At 44.8% G+C, this 21144-nt stretch overlaps 2 protein-coding genes across 2 annotated transcripts in view; one reads left to right on the top strand and one right to left on the bottom strand.

Moving 5' to 3' along the window:
• Positions 1-21144, top strand: part of LOC132571389 (zinc finger protein 850-like) — a gene marked incomplete at its 3' end in the record, with an annotated part of 552489 nt that overhangs the window by 146164 nt on the left and 385181 nt on the right. The gene's annotated exons all lie outside the window — the stretch shown is intronic.
• Positions 1-21144, bottom strand: part of LOC132572107 (oocyte zinc finger protein XlCOF6-like) — a 35860-nt gene that overhangs the window by 5318 nt on the left and 9398 nt on the right. The window contains exons 2-4 of the mRNA XM_060238903.1: positions 3038-3108; positions 2688-2814; positions 2301-2405 (exon numbers count right to left, since the gene is read on the bottom strand). Coding sequence (XP_060094886.1) covers positions 2301-2405; positions 2688-2814; positions 3038-3108 — 303 coding nt within the window. The remainder of the gene's footprint in view (positions 1-2300; positions 2406-2687; positions 2815-3037; positions 3109-21144) is intronic.

The following is a 21144-nucleotide window of genomic DNA, read 5'->3' on the forward strand; positions in this document are numbered from 1 at the left end:
AGGGACCATGAGGAGCATATTGCAAAAATCATAAACACCAACAATAAACATTTCTTCAAATATATTAGAAGCAGGAAACCAGCCAGGGAGGCAGTGGGGCCCTTGGATGACCAAGGGGTCAAAGGATTACTGAAGGAGATAGGGAAATGGCCGAGAAGCTGAATGCATTTTTTGCCTCTGTCTTCACTGTGGAAGATGAGAAGTGTTTGCATGCTCCAGAACCACTAATTTTGGAAGGGGTGTTGAAAGACCTGAGTCAGATTGAGGTGACAAGATAGGAGGTCCTACAACTGATAGATAAATTAAAAACTAATAAGTCACCAGGTCTGGATGGCATACATCCAAGGGTTCTGAAAGAACTCAAAGGTGAACTTGTGCATCTCCTGACAAAAATCTGTAATCTTTCATTGAAATCTGCCTCCGTTCCTGAGGACTGGAAGGTAGCAAATGTCACCCCCATCTTTAAAAAGGGTTCCAGTAGAGATCCGGGAAATTACAGGCCAGTCAGTCTGACTTCAATACCGGGAAAGTTGGTAGAAACCATTATCAAGGACAGAATGAGTAGGCACATTGATGAACACAAGTTATTGAGGAAGACTCAGTACGGGTTCTGTAAGGGAAGATCTTGCCTCACTAACCTGTTACAGTTCTTTGAGGGGGTGAACAAACATGTGGACAAAGGGGACCCAATAGATGTTGTTTACCTTGCCTTCCAGAAAGCTTTTGATAAAGTTCCTCATTAAAGGCTCCTTCGTAAGCTTGAGAGTAATGGAATAAAAGGACAAGTTCTCTTGTGGACCAAAACCTGGCTAATTAATAGGAAACAGAGAGTGAGTATAAATGGGCAATCTTCGCAGTGGAAGACGGTAAGCAGTGGGGTGCCGCAGGGCTCAGTACTGGGTCCCATGCTCTTTAACTTGTTCATAAATGATTTGGAGTTGGGAGTGAGCAGTGAAGTGGCCAAGTTTGCGGATGACACTAAATTGTTCAGGATAGTGAGAACCAGAGAGGATTGTGAGGAACTCCAAAGGGATCTGTTGAGGCTGGGTGAGTGGGCGTCAACGTGGCAGATGCGGTTCAATGTGGCCAAGTGCAAAGTAATGCACATTGGGGCCATGAATCCCAGCTACAAATACAAGTTGATGGGGTGTGAACTGGCAGAGACTGACCAAGAGAGAGATCTTGGGGTCGTGGTAGAGAACTCACTGAAAATGTCAAGACAGTGTGCGATTGCAATAAAAAAGGTGAACGCCATGCTTGGAATTATTAGGAAGGAAATTGAAAACAAATCAGCCAGTATCATAATGCCCCTGTATAAATCGATGGTGCGGTCTCATTGGGAGTACTGTGTACAATTCTGGTCACTGCCCCTCAAAAAGGATATTATAGCATTGGAAAAAGTCCAGAAAAGGGCAACTAGAATGATTAAAGGTTTGGAACACTTTCCCTATGAAGGTTAAAACTCTTGGGGCTCTTTAGCTTTGAGCAAAGTCGACTGCAAGGTGACATGATAGAAGTTTAAAAGATTATTCATGGGATGGAGAAAGAAGTACTTTTCTCCCTTTCTCACAATGCAAGAACTCATGGGTATTCAATGAAATTGCTGACCAGTCGGGTTAGAACGGATAAAAGGAAGTCCTTCTTCACCCAAAGAGTGATTAACATGTGGAATTCACTGCCACAGGACCTGGCGGCGGCTACAAGCATAGCCAGCTTCAAGAGGGGTTTGGATAAAAATATGGAGCAGAGGTCCATCAGTGGCTATTAGCTACTGTATATTATTGGAACTATCTGGGGCGGTGATGCTCTGTACTCTTGGTGCTTTGCGGGGGCGGGGGGGAGGTGGAAGGACTTCTAGCGCCACTTGTGAACCTCCTTTTTTTGGCCACTGTGTGAGACAGAGTGTTGGACTGGATGGGCCACTGGCCTGATCCAAGATGGCTTCTCTTATCTTCTTATGTTCTTTGTCTGTCTCCACCTCAGGTCACTACACATTCTGTATGTCCGTTTTTCTCTCTTTCCCCTTTCTTTTTATGTATACTCTGCAATGCTTCTGTCTTGTAGTAGTTTAAACGAATAAAACTTTTTAAAAATCGGAAAGGGAGCAATATAAATTTACCAAAATAAATAAAATAAAATAAATGAGCCACAACTGAGCTCAATTCTCAAAAGGCCTCCATTTCTCCTGACCCAGAAGGCTTTGTGATTCCACCCAACCAACAGTTCCTTAGAAGTGAAATCGAAATCTGCCACGGCTGTTCTTTGCCCATCCCCCTGACATAACGATGCAGCACACTCACTTGCAGCCAGCTCACTTGGGAAGGGAATATTTTGTTGAGATCCTCTTGAGAGACTCTCCAGCCCTTTGTCTGTCTCCACTGCAGCCTCCTGTACATCCCTGCTTTCTTTGGGACAGAGAGAAGAGGAGGAAGATTGACAAGAGGCCTTTGTCTGTCTCCACCTCCGGTCACTACACCCACCCTGCCTCTCCTGCTGGCCACGACATTGACCACAGTGGCCCCTGGACCAGCCCGGTGTGTCGGCTGATCTCAGAGCCCACCCAGCTCCTGGAGTCCTCCAGAGGGGGGGAGTACAGGACCAAGCCTCACAAGGACCTATTGCTTTCCCATATCTTGATTCACACATCATCACAATGGCAGCAATTCGCACCTTTGAAAGATCCTTACCCAGAGAGGCCACATTCCCGTAGTTCTCCAGCATGACTTCCCTGTAGAGACCTCTTTGGTCTGGATCCAGCAGGGCCCATTCAGCCTCGGTGAAAAACACAGCCACCTCTTCAAAGGAAAAAGGACCCTGAAAGAATAAGCAGGTTTCCTCATCAGAGACTGTCCCAGTCAAGACTGTACTCTGGACAGGGGCATTCTGGGGTGGTGCAGGATGGAGAGCTTGCCAGGGGGGTAAAGGGAGCGGCCTTCAGAGCCCCTCTCGCTCAGACACATGAGCAGCAACTGCAGGAGCAAAAGGCCCCCTGAGGAAGAGGGGGGAACTCAGGCGGTCCCCTGCTCATCTCCCCTACCTGGACTGCAGGGGCAGCAGCCATTTCCACTCCTCCACAAAGACGATGGCTCAACATCATCTCTTCACTGCCTGTGAGGGAGAGAATGTTGGAATAAAGGGTGTTAGAAGAGACTTCATATTTTCTTTGCTTGTTCGAATCCTGCTTCATGCACCCCTGTTCCAAAGGCTGTGAAACCTTGCCCTGGGTATACTTTAAAAAATGTGTAACAATTTTGAGTAAACTTGAGGGAGAGGTGAGGAGAAGCCTCAGGGAGGGGTGGGGTATAATCACTGCCAACACATTTCCAGTTTGGTGTAGTGGTTAAGTGTGCAGACCCTTATCTGGGAGAACTGGTTTGATTCCCCACTCCTCCACTTGCAGTTGCTGGAATGGTCTTGGGTCAGCCATAGCTCTTGCAGAGTTGTCCTTGAAAGGGCAGCTTCTGTCAGAGCTCTCTCAGCCCCAACCACCTCACAGGGTGTTTGTTGTAGGGGGGTAAGGTAAGAACATAAGAACAAAAGAGAAGCCATGTTAGATCAGGTCAATGGCCCATCCAGTCCAACATTCAGTGTCACACAGCGGCCAAATATATATATATATATATTTTGTAGCCGCCACCACCTCCTGTGGCAGTGAATTCCACATGTTAATCACCCTTTGGGTGAAGAAGGACTTCCTTTTATCCGTTTTAACCTGACTGCTCAGCAATTTCATTGAATGCCCACGAGTTGTTGTATTGTGGGAAAGGGAGAAAAGTACTTATTTCTCTACTTTCTCCATCCCATGCATTATCTTGTAAACCTCTATCATGTCACCCTGCAGTCGACGTTTCTCCAAGCTAAGGAGTCCCAAGCGTTTCAACCTTTCTTCATAGGGAAAGTGTTGCGGCCCTTTAATCATTCTAGTTGCCCTTTTCTGCACTTTTCCCAATGCTATAATGTCCTTTTTGAGGTGCGGTGACCAGAATTGCATGCAGTATTCCAAATGAGACCACACCATCGATTTATACAGGGGCATTATGATACTGGCTGATTTGTTTTCTATTCCCTTCCTAATAATTCCCAGCATGGCGTTGGCCTTTTTTATTGCAAACGCCTGAAGGGTCTCTTCTACCCCTTGCCCTGCCCCCAAAGCGCCCAGGGGCGAAAGGTCAACTTTTCTTTTTAAAGCTGCCTTAAATCCCTCTAATGGAAGGTACATTATATGGGAATATTTCAGTTAACCTGAGGAATTCACTGCTTCAGGAAGAGGCGGTGGCTACAAGCACAGACAGCTTCAAGAGGGGACTGGATAAACATATGAAGCAGAGCTCCATTAGTCCCCTTCAGCTACTAGGTGCAAATGGAACCTTGTGTGGCATGCAAAAGTATTTTCTTTTTCTCCTGTCCTGAACCTTTGTCATGATCTGAGGCCTAGTGCGGCCTAGAGGACACGGGGAAGCCTGCCTAGGAGTTGCTAGTGGGCCCTACGTCTCTTAAGGATCTTCCAGGATCCCTTCTCTCTCTCTGACTGGGTGGCAGAATTTTGGAGGAAAAACTAGCCCAGAGCCAGTGTGCCTTCGAAGCTGAGTTAGTGTGAGCTGGCTCAGTTTTTTAGCCTCTTGCTCACACATTTTTGTCATAGCTCAGGAAAAATGGCTCCAGGGCAAACTAATTATACAGTAACTCACAACTTTAATGCTGGTAGCTCATGGAGTAGAATTTTTGCTCAGAAGACTCCACTGCTTAGTGTGAACAAAACCTCCTAATTTTGCGTATATACGGACATCGTGATCACCAGCTTGGTTGCCAGGATGCCTGGAGTTGCACCTCACACACATCTACACTAAAGCAAAAGCCGTTTCCTTATAGGCCCAGGTGCATGTTGTGGGTTTCATCTTTACTGCAGCCCTTCTCCTAATGGGTCCTAGCATGGGCAAAACAACCTCCCAGCCTCCCCGTGTGCGCAAGTCCCTGGTTTTCGCAGTGAAAGAGGTCGCGCCGCCATGAGCTGTCCAGTCAAACTGTCTTTCTTCTCTCTGTTAATGGAAGCCATCGCTAAGGCTAACATCACCACTTTTCCCCATTCACTGCTGCACTAAAAGTCTTTACCACCCACCGATTGTTTGAGCACTATAAATAAACTGTTGTTGTTGTTAGGTTGCCTGAGTCCTCACGTCTCCTTGGTCATGGCTAAAAGGTTTTGCTAAGAAGGAAGATTCAGGAGTTGGGGGGGTACTCTGGACTCCCCAGAAAGACCCTGACCAGAGCGGTGGCAGCCTGTAGAAGGCCCTTCCAGGTCCCCTGCTGAGTCACAACCTTCTATCCGACAACTTCACAATGGGCCCAGATCTAGCACAAGGCACCCTTACCGTGTGAGAGGGCCTCTTGGGCACGCTCCTGGGCCTGCGTCTTCTGCTCTTCCTCCAAGGGAGACCCTTCCTCCTCAGAGACCTCCGCTTCCATCTTCACAGATGGTCCCCACATCTGGAACAGCAGGAAGAGAGACAGGGAAGAGCAGGAAGGCTAAAGACCAAGGAAGCAAAACATGCTCCATTCCCCATCCCTGCATCCATCAACAGAGCTGCAAGAATCAGGGATCTGGTTTTCTATCAGCCCTGGGGAAGTGCCTGGAGGGATGCGTATAAGGTGAAAGGTCACAACTCGAAAGGACGGCATGAAGCTCCCTCACCTGCCCTGCCTGCCTCTTCTCCTCTGCCTGGTTCAGGAGGAAACCTTCGGCCAGGGCCACCGCCTGGGAACTGGTCTCCGGCCCACATCCTCTGATCCAGCCCTGCATTTCCTGGGGCAGGAGAGTCAGGAACTGCTCCAGGATCACCAGGTCCACGATCTGCTTCTTGGTGTGCCTCTCCGGCTCCAGCCACTGGCTGCAAAGTCCATGGAGCTGGCTGCAAACCTCTCGGGGCCCATCAGACTCATGGTAGCTGAATTGCCGGAAACGCTGACGATATTCCTCTGAGATCACCGTGACCTGATTACAGACTTCCGGCTCAGGGCTTTCCCAGAATCCAACACCACTCCCAGCTAGGGTAGGTTTGGGGCCTTTGCTTTCTCTCTTGCCCGTTCCAGGTCCTTCTGGGTCCTGCTCTTCCATCTCCTTTCCCTTCTCTTGGGTTACTTCCAGCTGTGGAAAAAATGCTTTTATTCACTTGGCTGTGAAGAGGGAGAGCGGAATATATCAAAAAGGCAGAAAGGAACCTAAAGAAGATGGAGCTACATCACCGACCCTGGTCAAGACACACCCAGGACTGCCCTCCTGGATCAGAAGGAAAGTCCTTCTCGTGGTTTGCAAATCAGGATTCACATCATTAACTATTGTAGACATCTCCTAGGGGGCCCAAAGTCTCCGGGTCCTGATGGCAAACACCCAAGAGTTTCTAAAGGATGTGAGATAGTTGATCTACGAACCTGTGTATGTGACCTATTTTAAAAAGGGATTCAGAGGGGAACCAGGAAATTACAGGCTGGTCATCCGAACGCCTGTCCTGGGCATATTAGCAGAATCTGTAATCAAAGACAGAATTAATTGTCAGACACACGGAAGGACAAAGGCTGCTGAGGGGAAATCAGCACGGCTTCTGCACAGGGAAGTCCTGCCACAACAGACAGCGGACAGAGAGGAATTTTGCTTCCTCCCCCAAGTAGAAATTGAAGGCATCCAATATACCCAATGGGCAGAAGGTTCAAGGCACAGAGAACGATTAAAGTGTGGAATCTGCCACCAGAGGGCGTAGTCATGGCCACCACAGGAATAAACAGCTCTCAAAGAGACCAGATAAATTCATGGAGGGCAAATCTATCAATGGCTGCTAGCTATGGTGACCGAGGGGACCCTTCACATTTAGAGGCAGTCAACCTCTGGATCTCAGAGAAGGAGGCAGCATCAGGGGAAGGCCTTGGCCTCCATGCCCTCTTGCTTGTTGTCCAGAGGAACTGGCTGGCCCCTTTGGGAGACAGGAGGCTGGACTAGATGGACTCCTGGTCTAATCCAGCAGGGCTCTGCTCATGTTCTTTCTACAGGGGTCCTGTTGCTGAGGCCGTGATCTTCATAGCGATGTGTTCCCAGTCTTCTTTTCCCCTCCCGGCCTTCTGGATGTGGGCAGCTGATATCTGGGCGCATGGCTCTCTGCCTGTCTGGCGGGGGGGACAACAGCCTTGTGCTCTGACTCATGGGCATTGGTGGCATTTCTGAATTAGGCTCTTTGCACCTTAACAACGGATTTTATTTAATTCCCTCTCCTCTGCTGAGCGGCCCTGAATACCCAGTAGTAGCCCTGTCCCCAAACTGGCATTGTGTCAGGGTCCTAAGATAGGGCTGTGGTTGATTCTCATTCAGGCAGGAGGTAGAGAGCCAGTTTGGTGTAGTGGTTAGGTGTGCGGACTCTTATCTGGGAGAACCGGGTTTGATTCCCCACTCCTCCACTTGCACCTGCTAGCATGGCCTTGGGTCAGCCATAGCTCTCTTATCTGGGAGAACCGGGTTTGATTCCCCACTCCTCCACTTGCAGCTGCTGGAATGGCCTTGGGTCAGCCATAGCTCTCTTATCTGGGAGAACCGGGTTTGATTCCCCACTCCTCCACTTGCAGCTGCTGGAATGGCCTTGGGTCAGCCAGAGCTCTCTTATCTGGGAGAACCGGGTTGGATTCCCCACTCCTCCACTTGCAGCTGCTGGAATGGCCTTGGGTCAGCCATAGCTCTCTTATCTGGGAGAACCGGGTTTGATTCCCCACTCCTCCACTTGCAGCTGCTGGAATGGCCTTGGGTCAGCCATAGCTCTCTTATCTGGGAGAACCGGGTTTGATTCCCCACTCCTCCACTTGCAGCTGCTGGAATGTCCTTGGGTCAGCCAGAGCTCTCTTATCTGGGAGAACCGGGTTTGATTCCCCACTCCTCCACTTGCAGCTGCTGGAATGGCCTTGGGTCAGCTATAGCTCTCACAGAGCTGTCCTTGAAAGGGCAGTTTCCATCAGAGCCCTCAGTCCCACCCACCTCACAGAGTGTCTGTTGTGGGGGAAGAAGATACAGAAGATTGTAAGCCACTCTGTGTCTCTGAAAAGGGTGGGGTATGAATTAGGGAGACCGTGAGGGCAGGAAGGCCTGCATCAGTGCCTAGTTTTTGTGGCCCCTTCTTACACACCCAGGGAAATGCTGAGCAGCACTTTGGGGTCAGTCAGAAATTTTTCTCTAGGCCAGATTGGCAAGGGGGAGTTTGGGTTTTTTTGCCATCTTCTGCTCATGGAGCAGGGGTCAGTGGATGTGTGTTGGGGGGGGGCGCAGTTGTGAGTTTCCTGCATTGTGCAGGGGGTTGGACTAGATGACCCTGGAGATCCCTTCCAGCTCTATGATTCTGAGTACGGAGATCAGGTCAGCCCCCCCAAAACATGCCTGTGGGGGCTCTATGGCATTAGACTCCACTGAGCTCCCCCCGCCCCCCAATTGCCTGGGGATTTCCCACTGCAGACTTGACAACCTGAGAGCAGCAGCTGTTTTGTGCAGAACTGAAATGACCAGCGATTGGACGCCGGATCCATTTGCTGAATTCAGTCTTGCACTTTAAAGATTTCCCGTCCCCAGAAATCTCATGCCCAGAGCACAAGTGATGCTAACAGCCGCTTCCCTCTCTTCCTGCAAGATCTACTCCCTGATTCTCCCCTCCCCTCCCCAAATCCTGCAAGACTTACTTGCAAGGAGACCTTCCCTGGGTCCGGCTGCTGCAAGGAGCCTTTTCCCTGCTTCTCTGCGGACTCGAAGCTCTTCCTCTCTTGTGCAATTCAGGAACTCCTGCTCCCCCCCCCCCAGCCGAAGAGCCTTCCTTCCTCCCCCCCCCCCCCTGCTCGGCCTCTCTTGCAAAAGCGGCTCTGTGCCTTTAACCCTTGCAGCGCTGGAGCAAAGCAGCAGACACGCGCACCTTGCAGATCTCCCTTGCAGGGCTGGACACAGAGGAAGACTCCGGGTTCCTGCTCCCAGACCCAGCCGGGTTGGTCGGGCTGCAGCCAGCGATGCCCTCTGCGGCTCAGTGGGACGACTCAGGAGTAGGAGGAAGCGTCAGATCCATCACTCTCTCCCCCCACCCCACCCCCAGTGGCGGACTGGGTCTAAAAATCTTGGTTCCCAGGAGACAAAGGGGGCTCAATCACAATTTTAAGGCTATCGTTTAATTTTTATAAGAAATAAATAAAATTTTCCAAAATACAGAAGTGGAAAAAAGGTACAACTAAAACTTTTGCAAAATAATGGTATATATATATTTAGTAATTCCAGTGTGCATCTACTGTACATGTTCTTGGCAGCATTCTGTCGAGATGAGATGTGAATCCAGACTGCATTTTCTCCAGGGGAGCTGATCTCTGCCAGCTGGAGATCAGGTGTAAAAGCGGGAGATCCCCAGGCTCCACCTGGAGGCTGGCAACCCTACATGCCGGGTCAATTTTAGTAATAATACTGGAATGTCTATTATAGTTACAAGCTACTAAAAGATCATTAAAATTTTAGACGTACTGCCTATAGTTTGAGGGGGCCCACTTCATCAGGGGCCCTCTTGCCATCGGGCAAGCAGACACCCCGGCCAGCCCCCCACTGCTCCCCCCACAGAGAGGATGTACTAAAACTGGGAACAGGGATTGCCAATAGACTATACATGATTGCCAGTAGAGAATGCACACTTGCCCATAGGGAGTAATGGAATTTAGGCTTCCCCAAGGACAGTGATTGCCCACACAGTCTACACATGCTTGCCAACAGAGAATACAGGATTGGCCATAGAGAGTAATGGAGACCACACTGTCCCTTAGGAAATAATGGAGACCATGGTTTCCCATGGAGAATTACACTTCCCCTAAGGACAGTGATTGCCCACACAGTCTACACATGCTTGCCAACACAGAATACAGGATTGGCCATAGAGAGTAATGGAGACCACACAGTCCCTTAGGAAATAATGGAGCCCATGGTTTCCCATGAAGAATTAGTTGGGAGTCCAGCAGCACCTGCTAAAAACATTTTCAGGATTTTTCATACTAATTCGCTAATTCTATATATGTAGGACCGCTAATTCCGTCCCATACTTTTGTCCAATGAAGTGCGCTTTTAGCACATGAAAGCTTAACATTCCCAAAACTTTGTTTGTTCTATTGCTTCAGACCACCTGGATTTATCTTCCAAAACTAAGTTTGATTTTTAGAAGAAGATATTGGATTTATATCCGGCCCTCCACTCCGAAGAGTCTCAGAGCGGCTCACAATCTTCTTTACCTTCCTCCCCCACAACAGACACCCTGTGAGGTAGATGAAGATATTGGATTTGGGACTTCCGGAAGATGGCGGAGTGAAGCGGAGCTCCTTTCTCTAGCTCGAGAAGGGACTCTGTTTGTGGGGCGACAGAGGGGGCTTCCCGGACGGGGGGTACCCTTATCGGAGCTGTCAGGGGACGCTCCGGAGTCTGGAGGGCTTCTGGCTGATGGGGGGGGAGCGGAGGTTCCCCAACCAGCGCCGGTTTCCTCCTGGCCGTTGCCTCTCAACGCTTAGGCGCTTAACTGTGCTGCCGGAGTGAGGGAGAACGGAGAGGAAGCGTGACTCCTATCGGTTGTACCCTAAAGACTGTTCGAAAGTGGGTACTTCCCCTCGGCTAAGTGCTTAGTGGATGAAGAGAAGGTCCTTTGGGTCGGTGGTCCGAGAGGCGCGGAAGCGGAGGTGTGGAGAAAGCGGCGGTGAGTGGTGGTGAGTGGCGGCGCGCTTCCCCGGGGGCTGGCCGAAGCCGCAAGCGGACTTGAAGGTGGCTGTGGAATCGTGCAAGAGCGTGGTCGGGTGAGTGGAGCCGGTAGAAGGGGGCTTAAAGACAAGACAAGACGAGAAGCAGGAGTGAGGAGGGGGAAAAGAGGGACTAGATCGCTGGGGCCCGGGAGAGTCATTCGCGGAAGCAAGTCGTAATGGCGGACGGGACCTATTTTGTTTATTAGGAAGGTGTGGAGTAAAGTGAAACATCAGTGGCTCCCCGGGGCTGAAGAAATTCCCCCCCCCCCGTAAGTTTCGACTTGGCAAGATCCGATAGTGCTTGGTGCTTGGTGGTCGTTGGAATATATCTTCGTGTTTCTGATCTGTTTTTATATCTTGTTCCGGGGATGAATAACTGAAAGGGTAAAGAGGCGGTTCTTAGCGGCATTTGCCGCGGCCGTGCTTTATCGAAGATCTGGGTGTTGTGTCTGTGTCCGTGTCGATAACCAGCAGGAGCAGAGAGAACTTGGAGTTTTGGCGGAGGATTTGTTTTGTTTTGCTGCGGTTTGTTTTGGCTTTTTTCCCAGACTCTCTTCTCTCCTGTGATCTCGCCTACAATAAATAGACTGTCTGAACTGTGGAGTTTGAATTGAATACAGCAGGAACTGAATATAACTAAGCACAACTGAACACAACAGGAACTATCTTCTTTATTGGATAGAGGCTGATAGAATAATAGGATAAAGGCAGAAGAAAAGAAGCAGGGGGAGGGAAGAAAGAAGAAAGAAGAAGAGGTAGACAAGAAGCAGGCAAGATAAGACTGTGATTAAAATTCTTATCCACTTTTTAATTTTTTATAACAGCACAACTGTATAATTATTTCAGAATCTGTATCTGCTATTGGACTAAATTGATTTATTTTTTTGTTTTTTGAATAATTGAAGTTCCTAATTATTAAGCAATAAGAAATTAATTGGAATATCTGATCTACATTATAATGAACTGAAATACTGATTTTTTTAAGGGTAAATTTATTTAGGGGGGTTGTTTTGGGTAAGGGGATCTTGAATGGTGATGTAATGATTGGATTGGATTATTGATTATTGAGTTGTTACAGCTCATCTTAAACAAGAGGGGTGCCAGTTTTGTCAAGAAGAAACTGAGAGATTGAGAGATTGAATTATATAGTAAAGTGAAAGGGGGGGTGAACTTATTAGACTTGGTCTAGCAAAATTAGAATGACAGAAACGAAGATCAAGAAATATCAGCAAGGCACCCCACCGGCGGTGGGACCTAAAATGACTCCAGTCTCTGGAAACCAAGATGCACTGGAAAAACTGCAGAAGAGTGTAACAGCTGGATTTAAGAAAAATCACGAAGCCTTGGATGAATTAAGAACTGACTTGATGAGTGAAGTAAAGAAGACAAATGACCAGTTGGCTGAATTCCAAAAACAACTGCTGGCTAATACGCAACAGGTCCATGGCTTAACTGCTAAAGTAGACAGAATGGAAGAGCGAAGTAAGCAGACAAGTGACATAGCTAGAGAGAATCAAAAAGAATTGACAGAGCTGGAAGATCGATTGATGAGACTTGAAATGGAGAAAGCAGCAACAATTCTGCGTTTCCAAAACATCCCTGAAGAGAGGGAAGAAGACCTACCCAGTAAGATAATGGACATTTTAACAGTGGATAATGAAGAATTACTAGAAGAAGGCCCAAGAGATATCTTATGGGCTAAAAGAGTCTCATCCAGTTACATAAGGAAGTTTAAACTCCCTAGGGAGGTTCAAGTTAAACTTTTGCGATCAGAAACAACGGAAAGAGTCCTGAGAAAAACAAGAGAATGTGAAATTAATTGGAAAGGAAACAAAATAAAGATCCTAAAAGAGATACCCTGGAGTGTAAGGCAGAGGAGGTTTAAATTCAAGAAACTGTCAGCGTGGCTAATTAAGCATGAAATTCAGTTTAGATGGCTTTTTCCACAAGGTCTCTTTTTTACATTTCAAGCGAAGAGGTATAACATTACTACTGAGGCAAAGATGGAAGAATTCTGGGACCAGTGCGTGGAACGGAGTGGATCGGAGTCAGGAGGCGAACAAGAGCTAGAAGGCGATGAAGAATCTCCGGCTGGAGAATCCCCCAAAAAACAACGAGACAAGATGAAGACAAGACTTCAGAGTAGGAAGGAAGTCAAGATACCTGATAGTAAGGAATCACCAAAATGAATTCCAAGGCAGAGACTACAATATTTTCTTTGAATGTGAACGGTTTAAATGAACCCGGCAAGAGGAGGAGAGTCTTTCAACAATTGAAAAAATCTGGCGCACAAATCATTTGTTTACAGGAAACTCATATTCGGAAAGACAATGTAAAGTACCTGGAAAACAAGAAATTTGGAACTTTATATGCTTCATGTGACTCGCAGAAGAAGAAGAAAGGGGTAGCAACTTTCATCTCTCATCAGATTAAATCGAGCTGTTTGTATTCGGATGAGCAAGGAAGAATTCTTATCGTTGAAGTAGAATTAAATGGGCAGAAAACAATTTTGGGGAATATATATGCCCCCAATGAAAATCAAGAAAAATTTTATCAAGATCTGTACCTTAAGTTAAGAGAATTTAACTCGGATAGATATTGTATTATAGGAGATTACAATGCGATATTTGATATGAAATTGGACAAAAAATATGAAGACTCACAAAAGAAAAAGAAGAAGACTCGAAATTTATTACCTAATTCCTTCTTAAAAATGGCTGAGGAACTGAATCTAGTAGATGCTTGGAGAACAAGAAATTCGAGCACAGCAGATTATACTTTCTACTCACAACCACATAAGTCTTGGTCAAGAATTGATATGATCTGGATGTCTCTGGATATGATGTTGACGGTTAATCAAGTGGATATTCTTCCCCAATCGTATTCAGATCATAGTCCAATCTCGGTGGCATTTCAGGAACAAAAAAGAAACTTTAGATGGTCTTTAAATTTACAAATCTTGAAGGAAACCAAATTTTTGGAAGAAGCCAAAAAAGAAATACAAGAATTTTTTAAATGTAATCTTGAAAAGGATACAAAGATTTCAATAATATGGGATGCATTCAAGGCTTTTTTTAGAGGTGTCGCCATCCGATATTCATCAAGGAGGAAGAGAGAACAAAGAAAGACTTACAATGAGCTCCTAGCAAAGTTGAACTATTTTGAGAAACAACAGAAAACGGGGAATCCAAACGGGACCAAGACTAAAATTATAGCTATTCAACATCAGATAAATATTCTTTTAGCAGAAGAAATTGAGAGAAAGCTAAAGTGGACAAGACAAAATTACTTTGAAAATGCGAACAAAGTGAGTAGATGGCTGGCGTACAGATTGAGAAAAGAGAAGGAGAAAAAGATCATAAAGATGTTAAGGAATGAGGCGAAAGAGGAGATCTTTCAAAACTTTCAAATGAAAACCATTATTCAGGACTTTTACCAGAATTTGTATAAGAAACAGAAACTTGATCAACAAAAACAAGAGGCTTATATAACGGAAGTGAAAATGCAACAATTAACAAAGGAACAACAAGCAAGCTTAGAAAACTCAATCTCAATGCAGGAAGTAGTCGATGCTATAAAAACTCAAAAAAACAACAAGACGCCGGGCACAGACGGATTGCCGATTGAATTTTTTAGAGCTTTTGAAGATGTATTACTACTTCCCTTTAAGAAAGTAATGGAAAATGTTTACAATACCGGTGATATCCCAGAATCGTGGAAAGAAGCTTTAATATCTCTTATACATAAAGAAGACTCTGATCCAGCAGAAATTAAAAACTACAGACCAATTTCTTTGTTGAACAGTGACTATAAGATTTATGCAACAATACTAGCAAATAGATTGAAGAAAGTCATCAGAAGTTTAATACATGAGGATCAAACGGGGTTTGTTCCGGGACGCTTAATGAATCAGAACGTGAGACTGCTCCTGAACGCAATTGAGTACTATAGAGAACACCCAGATAAAGAATTTGCGGCGATTCTGATAGATGCTGAAAAGGCTTTTGACAATGTTAATTGGAACTTCATTAAAGAGACTTTGGTAGGAGTTGGGTGTGGAGAAAGATATTGTTCAATGGTTGAAGCAGTGTACACGAAACAGACAGCGAAAGTTAATTTCAACGGAGTAACGACTGACTTAATAGAAATAGAACAAGGTACAAGACAAGGATGTCCACTATCTCCGCTACTATTTATACTGACCTTAGAACCGCTGATCAAGAAGATTAGAGAAGACTCTCAAATTCAGGGGATTAGAATAAACAATACAGAATTAAAAACGTTGGCGTTTGCAGACGATCTGGTATTTACACTGGAACAACCTATATCATCGATTGAACTCTTAAAACAAAGATTAAGAGAGTATGGAGAAGTATCCGGATTTAAATTGAATACTGTTAAAACCAAGATCCTAACAAAGAATATGGAAAAGGACCAAACTGAAAGGTTGGAACAGCTTTCTGGATTTAAGAATGAAAAGAAGGTTAAATACTTGGGAATCTCTCTGACCAATAACTTAAAGAATTTATATAGAGACAACTATGAAAAAATTTTGAGAGAGATTCGGAGGGATCTAAATAATTGGAAAGATCTCCAAATTTCGCTCCTTGGCCGAGTTGCAACGATTAAAATGAATATTCTTCCGAGAGTATTATTTTTATTCCAAACAATTCCAATTACACTACCTAAATCTTTTTTTCAGCAACTTAACGAGATGACTAAAACGTTTATTTGGCAGAGTAAGAAGGCCAGAATTAAAATGAAAGTTATGCAAGATGCTAAGCTAAGAGGAGGACTAGCTCTCCCGGAATGGAAACTGTATTATAAAGCGTGCAATATAGCGTGGCTGAGAGCTTGGTGTAAATTGGAAAACAAAAGATTATTGGCTTTAGAGGGCGAAGGGTTAGGAGAAGGCTGGCATAATTACATGTGGTATAAAACTCCTGTCAAAACTGGGCGCTTTTTCAGACATGAAATAAGAAGATCTCTGTATGCGGTCTGGAGTGAAATTAAAGTGATGTATAAACATACTCCAAAATGGATCTCCCCGATAGAGGCTGCGTCACATCCCAAACTGTATAATTGGGAAAATCAACAGGACTATGCCTACTTGCTCAATGACCAGAATGAACTGATTGAGGAAGAAGTTCTAAAGTTAACTTGGTGGCTACAATGCCAAGTGAGATCAAGATTTCGGAAAGATAAAGAAATTGGTTTCCTGAACTCTTATTCTGACCTAGATTTGATTTTGGAGTCCAAACAAAAATTAATTACCAAAGTTTATGACTGGTTGCTCCAAGTTAAGATGCAAGACGAGGTGGTCAAAGAAGCATGGATCAGATGGCTGAAGGACTTCGGTTACAATATAGATTTGCAAGAATGGGAGAAGCTATGGAAGCAAAATATAAAGTTAATAAAGCCAGCAGATCTTAAAGAAAATATGTATAAAATGATATACAGATGGTACCTTACGCCAGATAGATTGGCAAAGATATACCCTTCTTATTCTAATAAATGCTGGAAATGTACTGAAGTTAAAGGCTCTCTGTTCCATATATGGTGGCAATGTAAAAAGGCTAGAAAATACTGGACACAAGTCAATATCTGGATCCAAAAAATTTTGCAAATACAAGTGAAACATGTTCCGGAACTATATCTTATAAACATTTGTAGACACAACTTACCTGCGACCAAGCTGAAATTATTACTGTACATAGTCACAATTGCAAGAATTTTATACGCTAAATATTGGAAGGAAGATAGAACTCCTAATAGAGAAGAATTTATTATTAAACTTTTAGAAATAGCGGAATCGGATCTGTTGACTACCCGACTGCGAAATGGTAACGTGCAGAAATGCCGGGAGGAATGGGATCCTGTATACGAGTGGGTTAAAAATAGAGGTTTTGACATAAAATGATTATATCTATTTTTAAAATAGAGGTTTCGATACAAAATAATTATATCTAGTTTAAAGTAGAGATGGAGTAAGAAATGTTTTATTAACAAGCTCAATCCTCTCCCTCTCCTGTGGGGGAGTACATGTAGTTAAGTAGTAGTTAGAGGTTGTATGTAGTAATGTGTATTTTGTTTAGTGTTTCTTTGTATTAGTGTTTAGTGTTTAGTGTTTTTTGTCTTAGTGTTTTTTGTTTTAGTGCTCTCTTGTTTCTGTGTTTTGTTTTGTATCTTGTTTTTCTTAATAAACTTAAAACTTTTCTAAAAAAAAAAAAAAAAAGAAGAAGATATTGGATTTATATCCCGCCCTCCACTCCGAAGAGTCTCAGAGTGGCTCACAATCTCCTTTCCCTTCCTCCCCCACAACAGACACCCTGTGAGGTAAATGAAGATATTGGATTTATATCCCGCCCTCCACTCCGAAGAGTCTCAGAGCGGCTCACAATCTCCTTTACCTTTTCCCCCCACAACAGACACCCTGTGAGGTGGGTGGGGCTGCAGAGGGCTCTCACAGCAGCTGCCCTTTCAAGGACAACCTCTGCCAGAGCTATGGCTGACCCAAGGCCATTCCAGCAGCTGCAAGCGGAGGAGTGGGGAATCAAACCCAGTTCTCCCAGATAAGAGAGCTATGGCTGACCCAAGGCCATTCCAGCAGGTGCAAGTGGAGGAGTGGGGAATCAAACCCGGTTCTCCGAGATAAGAGAGCTCTGGCTGACCCAAGGCCATGCTAGCAGGTGCAAGTGGAGGAGTGGGGAATCAAACCCGGTTCTCCCAGATAAGAGAGCTCTGGCTGACCCAAGGCCATGCTAGCAGGTGCAAGTGGAAGAGTGGGGAATCAAACCCGGCTCTCCCAGATAAGAGTCCACACACTTAACCACTACACCAAACTGGCTCTCCCTACATTGTCTCTTCTCACATTGTTTCCACCCCTACATTTTGTGGCAATAAATTCTACAGGCTAACAATGCAATGTAACTAGAAACATTTTGTTTTGACTGTCCTGAGCCACAATTTCATAGGATGAAGTGGAGGAGTGGGGAATCAAACCCGGTGATCCCCGATAAGAGTCCATGCACTTAACCACTGCACCAAACTTAGCAATATTCATTTTTACTGAAAAGACACACATACTCGTACAGTATTTTCTTTATTTACAAGTCTTTGACAAATGGCACCTCGTACTCTGAATTATTACATCAGACTCTGGAGTCAAGATCTGTGCTGCAGCAATCCTGAGTATTGTGTTCAGGCGTGGATATAGTTTTGATTCACTGACCGTCATCACAGAAAAGAGCTTTTCACCGATGTACCCTGTCCCAAACAGGCAGAATGTTAGAAGCAAAAGACTCACGTTAGAGGTAATTTGGACCCCAGAACTGGAGAAATGGGTCATCCTCTTATTCTACAGAGCTATTGTCAATGGCAACCCATCAAGATCACCTTTAATAAATAAAAACCTACCGTGTGGGTCTACTAATGTATTTTGGCAGTGAAATGGAACGTTTTTTGATACCAGGATGGCTACACCTCTTGCCTTAGACGATCCTGGTGCTTGGAAGCTTTGAGAAAACCATTTTGTTTTTGGAATAGAATCACTTGTTTTTTTACAGTGTTTCTTGCAAGCATAGAATATTTACTTTCTCTTTGTACATAAGGTTCGAAATTCTTTTAACTTTAATATGATTACCTAAACCTCTGCAATTCCAGGAAACTATTTTTAAATGCTTAGACATTTTGTGCACAATTTCAGTTCAACCCACATATATAACTCAACAGGACAGCGTAAAAGTATAAACTTACAAGAAGAACAAAAAAAAAAGGAACCTTAAACTTTAAAACTTAACTATATATTTACAAAATCCTCAACTGGTGGGACACAGTTCCACACCTCTACATATAAAGAGGTTTAAGAGAGCTCTCTGTCAATAAAGCTCTCATAAAGGAACTGAAGCTTATATCAAATAATTACTTCTATGCTAACTTAAATAGAGGGCACTTTTAAATTGTTAAGACTTTAATATATGGTGGGGAAGAAGAAAAAAAAATACTTGCCTCTCAACATCATTGAATTTACTGGCCAGATAACCTGTCTTTACTTGGCTTGAAAGAAGCAAAATAGCTTTCAGAAGAGAAGGGAAATTTTAAATTATGTTGGCGAGTAAACTGTTGCTTTTTAAATGCTTCTGTTCTACTCTGGCTGTCCTAATGTGCAAGAGATCTAGGATTCATTTATGTTCTTAACTGTTTTATTGTTTTGTTGGAATTTTATGTTGTGAGCCGCCCTGAGCCTGCTTCGGTGGGGAGGGCGGGATATAAAATAAATAAATAAATAAATAAATAAAATACTTGCTACTCTTTCCTCCATCATGGAATAAAACTACCTATGGATAATATTAAAATCTATATTAAATCATTAAATTAAAATAATAATTAATTGGTTATTTAATTAATGGATAGGCTTAATGACATCCAGTATATGTTAGCAGTACCTTTTGTTTTATGGTTAGTTATACAGTAACTTAACTTAGTTTGAGGTTAGAATATATATATATCTAAAACAGATATAAGTCAAGTAAAAAAAACAACAAAAAATTGATTATATATACCATATCTCAATTTCAATATTAGCCAGACTTATAAAATACTAAATACTTCTACTTACTAACCTAACAGTCTTTTTCTGACCACGACCTATAAAATATAAATATATAACTATTTTATAACAATGATAATAACAGAGAGGAACAAATAAAGTCAATTATCTGTCTTGGTCAAATACTACATTTCTCTCGGCTTGGCTTCGCGAACGAAGATTTAAGAAGGGTGCAATAGTCCACGTCTGCTGCAGGCTCGCTGGTGGCTGACAAGACCAATGCGGGACAGGCAGGTCCGGCCACAGTGGCTGCAGGGAAAAGTCTGATTTGGGGTTGGTGCTGTAGCAGTGTGATTCTTCCTCAATTTCCTTTTGTCCTCAAGACCAGCTATGCGTGCGTTCTCAAAGGAAGAGACAGCCTGGTGGATGGTGTGCCTCCATGCTTTGCGATCTGAGGCTAGGTCAGACCACTGGTGATGGTTGATGCGACAGGTGCCAAGGGATTTCTTCAAGGAGTCCTTGTACCTCTTCTTTGGTGCCCCTCTATTTCGATGGCCGGTGGAAAGTTCGCCATACAGGGCAATCTTGGGAAGGCGGTGGTTCTCCATCCTAGAAATATGCCCTGCCCAGCGCAGCTGCGTCTTCAACAGCATGCTGGTAACCTCCGCCCGCTTGAGGACTTCAGTGTTGGTCACAAAGTCACTCCAGTGGATGTTGAGGACCAGCTATGCGTGCGTCATGACGAGCCCCCGCGGAGGAGTGAAAGCGGCTGTGGTTGAAGGGGCACAAGAGTTTACAGAGGCCACACTGGCCCCGGGGCTTCCATTTGGCCGGACTGGAAACAGGTGTGTGAGGATATTTTGGCTCTGGACAACAGCTGCTGCCGCATGTCTCTGCTCCGCCCCCTCTGGCCAGGACTCAGCACTACAACCAGAAGTCATTTATTGAAAAAGAGGTGCCAGAGCTTATTAGCACACCTCATTTGCATATGCCAGGGGTGGCCAACGGTAGCTCTCCAGATGTTTTTTGCCTACAACTCCCATCAGCCCCAGCCATCATGGAGAGCTACCGTTGGCCACCCCTGGCATATGCCATACACCCGACACCAACAGAAGGTGTACTAAATTATATCAGCTCAGCATCTACCTTAAAATGCTTCTTGATTTATATTTGTCATAAGAAAACCTAACTCCCATCATACCTTTTACATTAATTTCTCCTATGTGGGCACAGTGGCATGATGAAGATTTCCCTCTGTCTGCTTTATGTGTTTGGGTGATTTCCCCATTTTTTGTGGGGAAAAATATTAGAAAGTTTGTCAAATCTTCAGCAAAATTCTCATAGGGGATTTGAACAGGAGAGCACAGAAGCAAGCTGGGGGGGAGTATAAGAAAGAAAGAGCACAGTAAATTTTAGAGATTCCCGAGCTCTGCTCCTGTGAGCTCCTGCCCAAAATGAGGCCTGACTACAATTATCAGCCCCAGCCCTCCTTTCCGCCACCCCTTGCCGACTCATGGGGCCAGAAAATGGAGTCTGCGCGCTGAAGCAGGCTTGTAGCTGCACTGCCTTCCGTAGCCAAGCCAGCCGCTTGGAGGACAGGTTCTCGGCCTAGGCAGCTGCCTGCTTCATAGAATCATAGAGTCGGAAGCGACCTCCAGGGTCATCTAGTACTTGGCCTACTCCTATGTGCCAGCCCTGGGTGTTGAAGAATGCAACTGTGACTCAAGATCCTTCCACACTGAGCATTCAAAAGGTTTCACCTGTGTGTGTACTTTTGTAGACTGGAACTCACGTTGGATTTCTTTTATACTCTCTGCATTCAAAATGGT

Source organism: Heteronotia binoei, chromosome 5 (genome assembly GCF_032191835.1).
Source record: "Heteronotia binoei isolate CCM8104 ecotype False Entrance Well chromosome 5, APGP_CSIRO_Hbin_v1, whole genome shotgun sequence".
Lineage (NCBI taxonomy): Eukaryota > Metazoa > Chordata > Lepidosauria > Squamata > Gekkonidae > Heteronotia > Heteronotia binoei.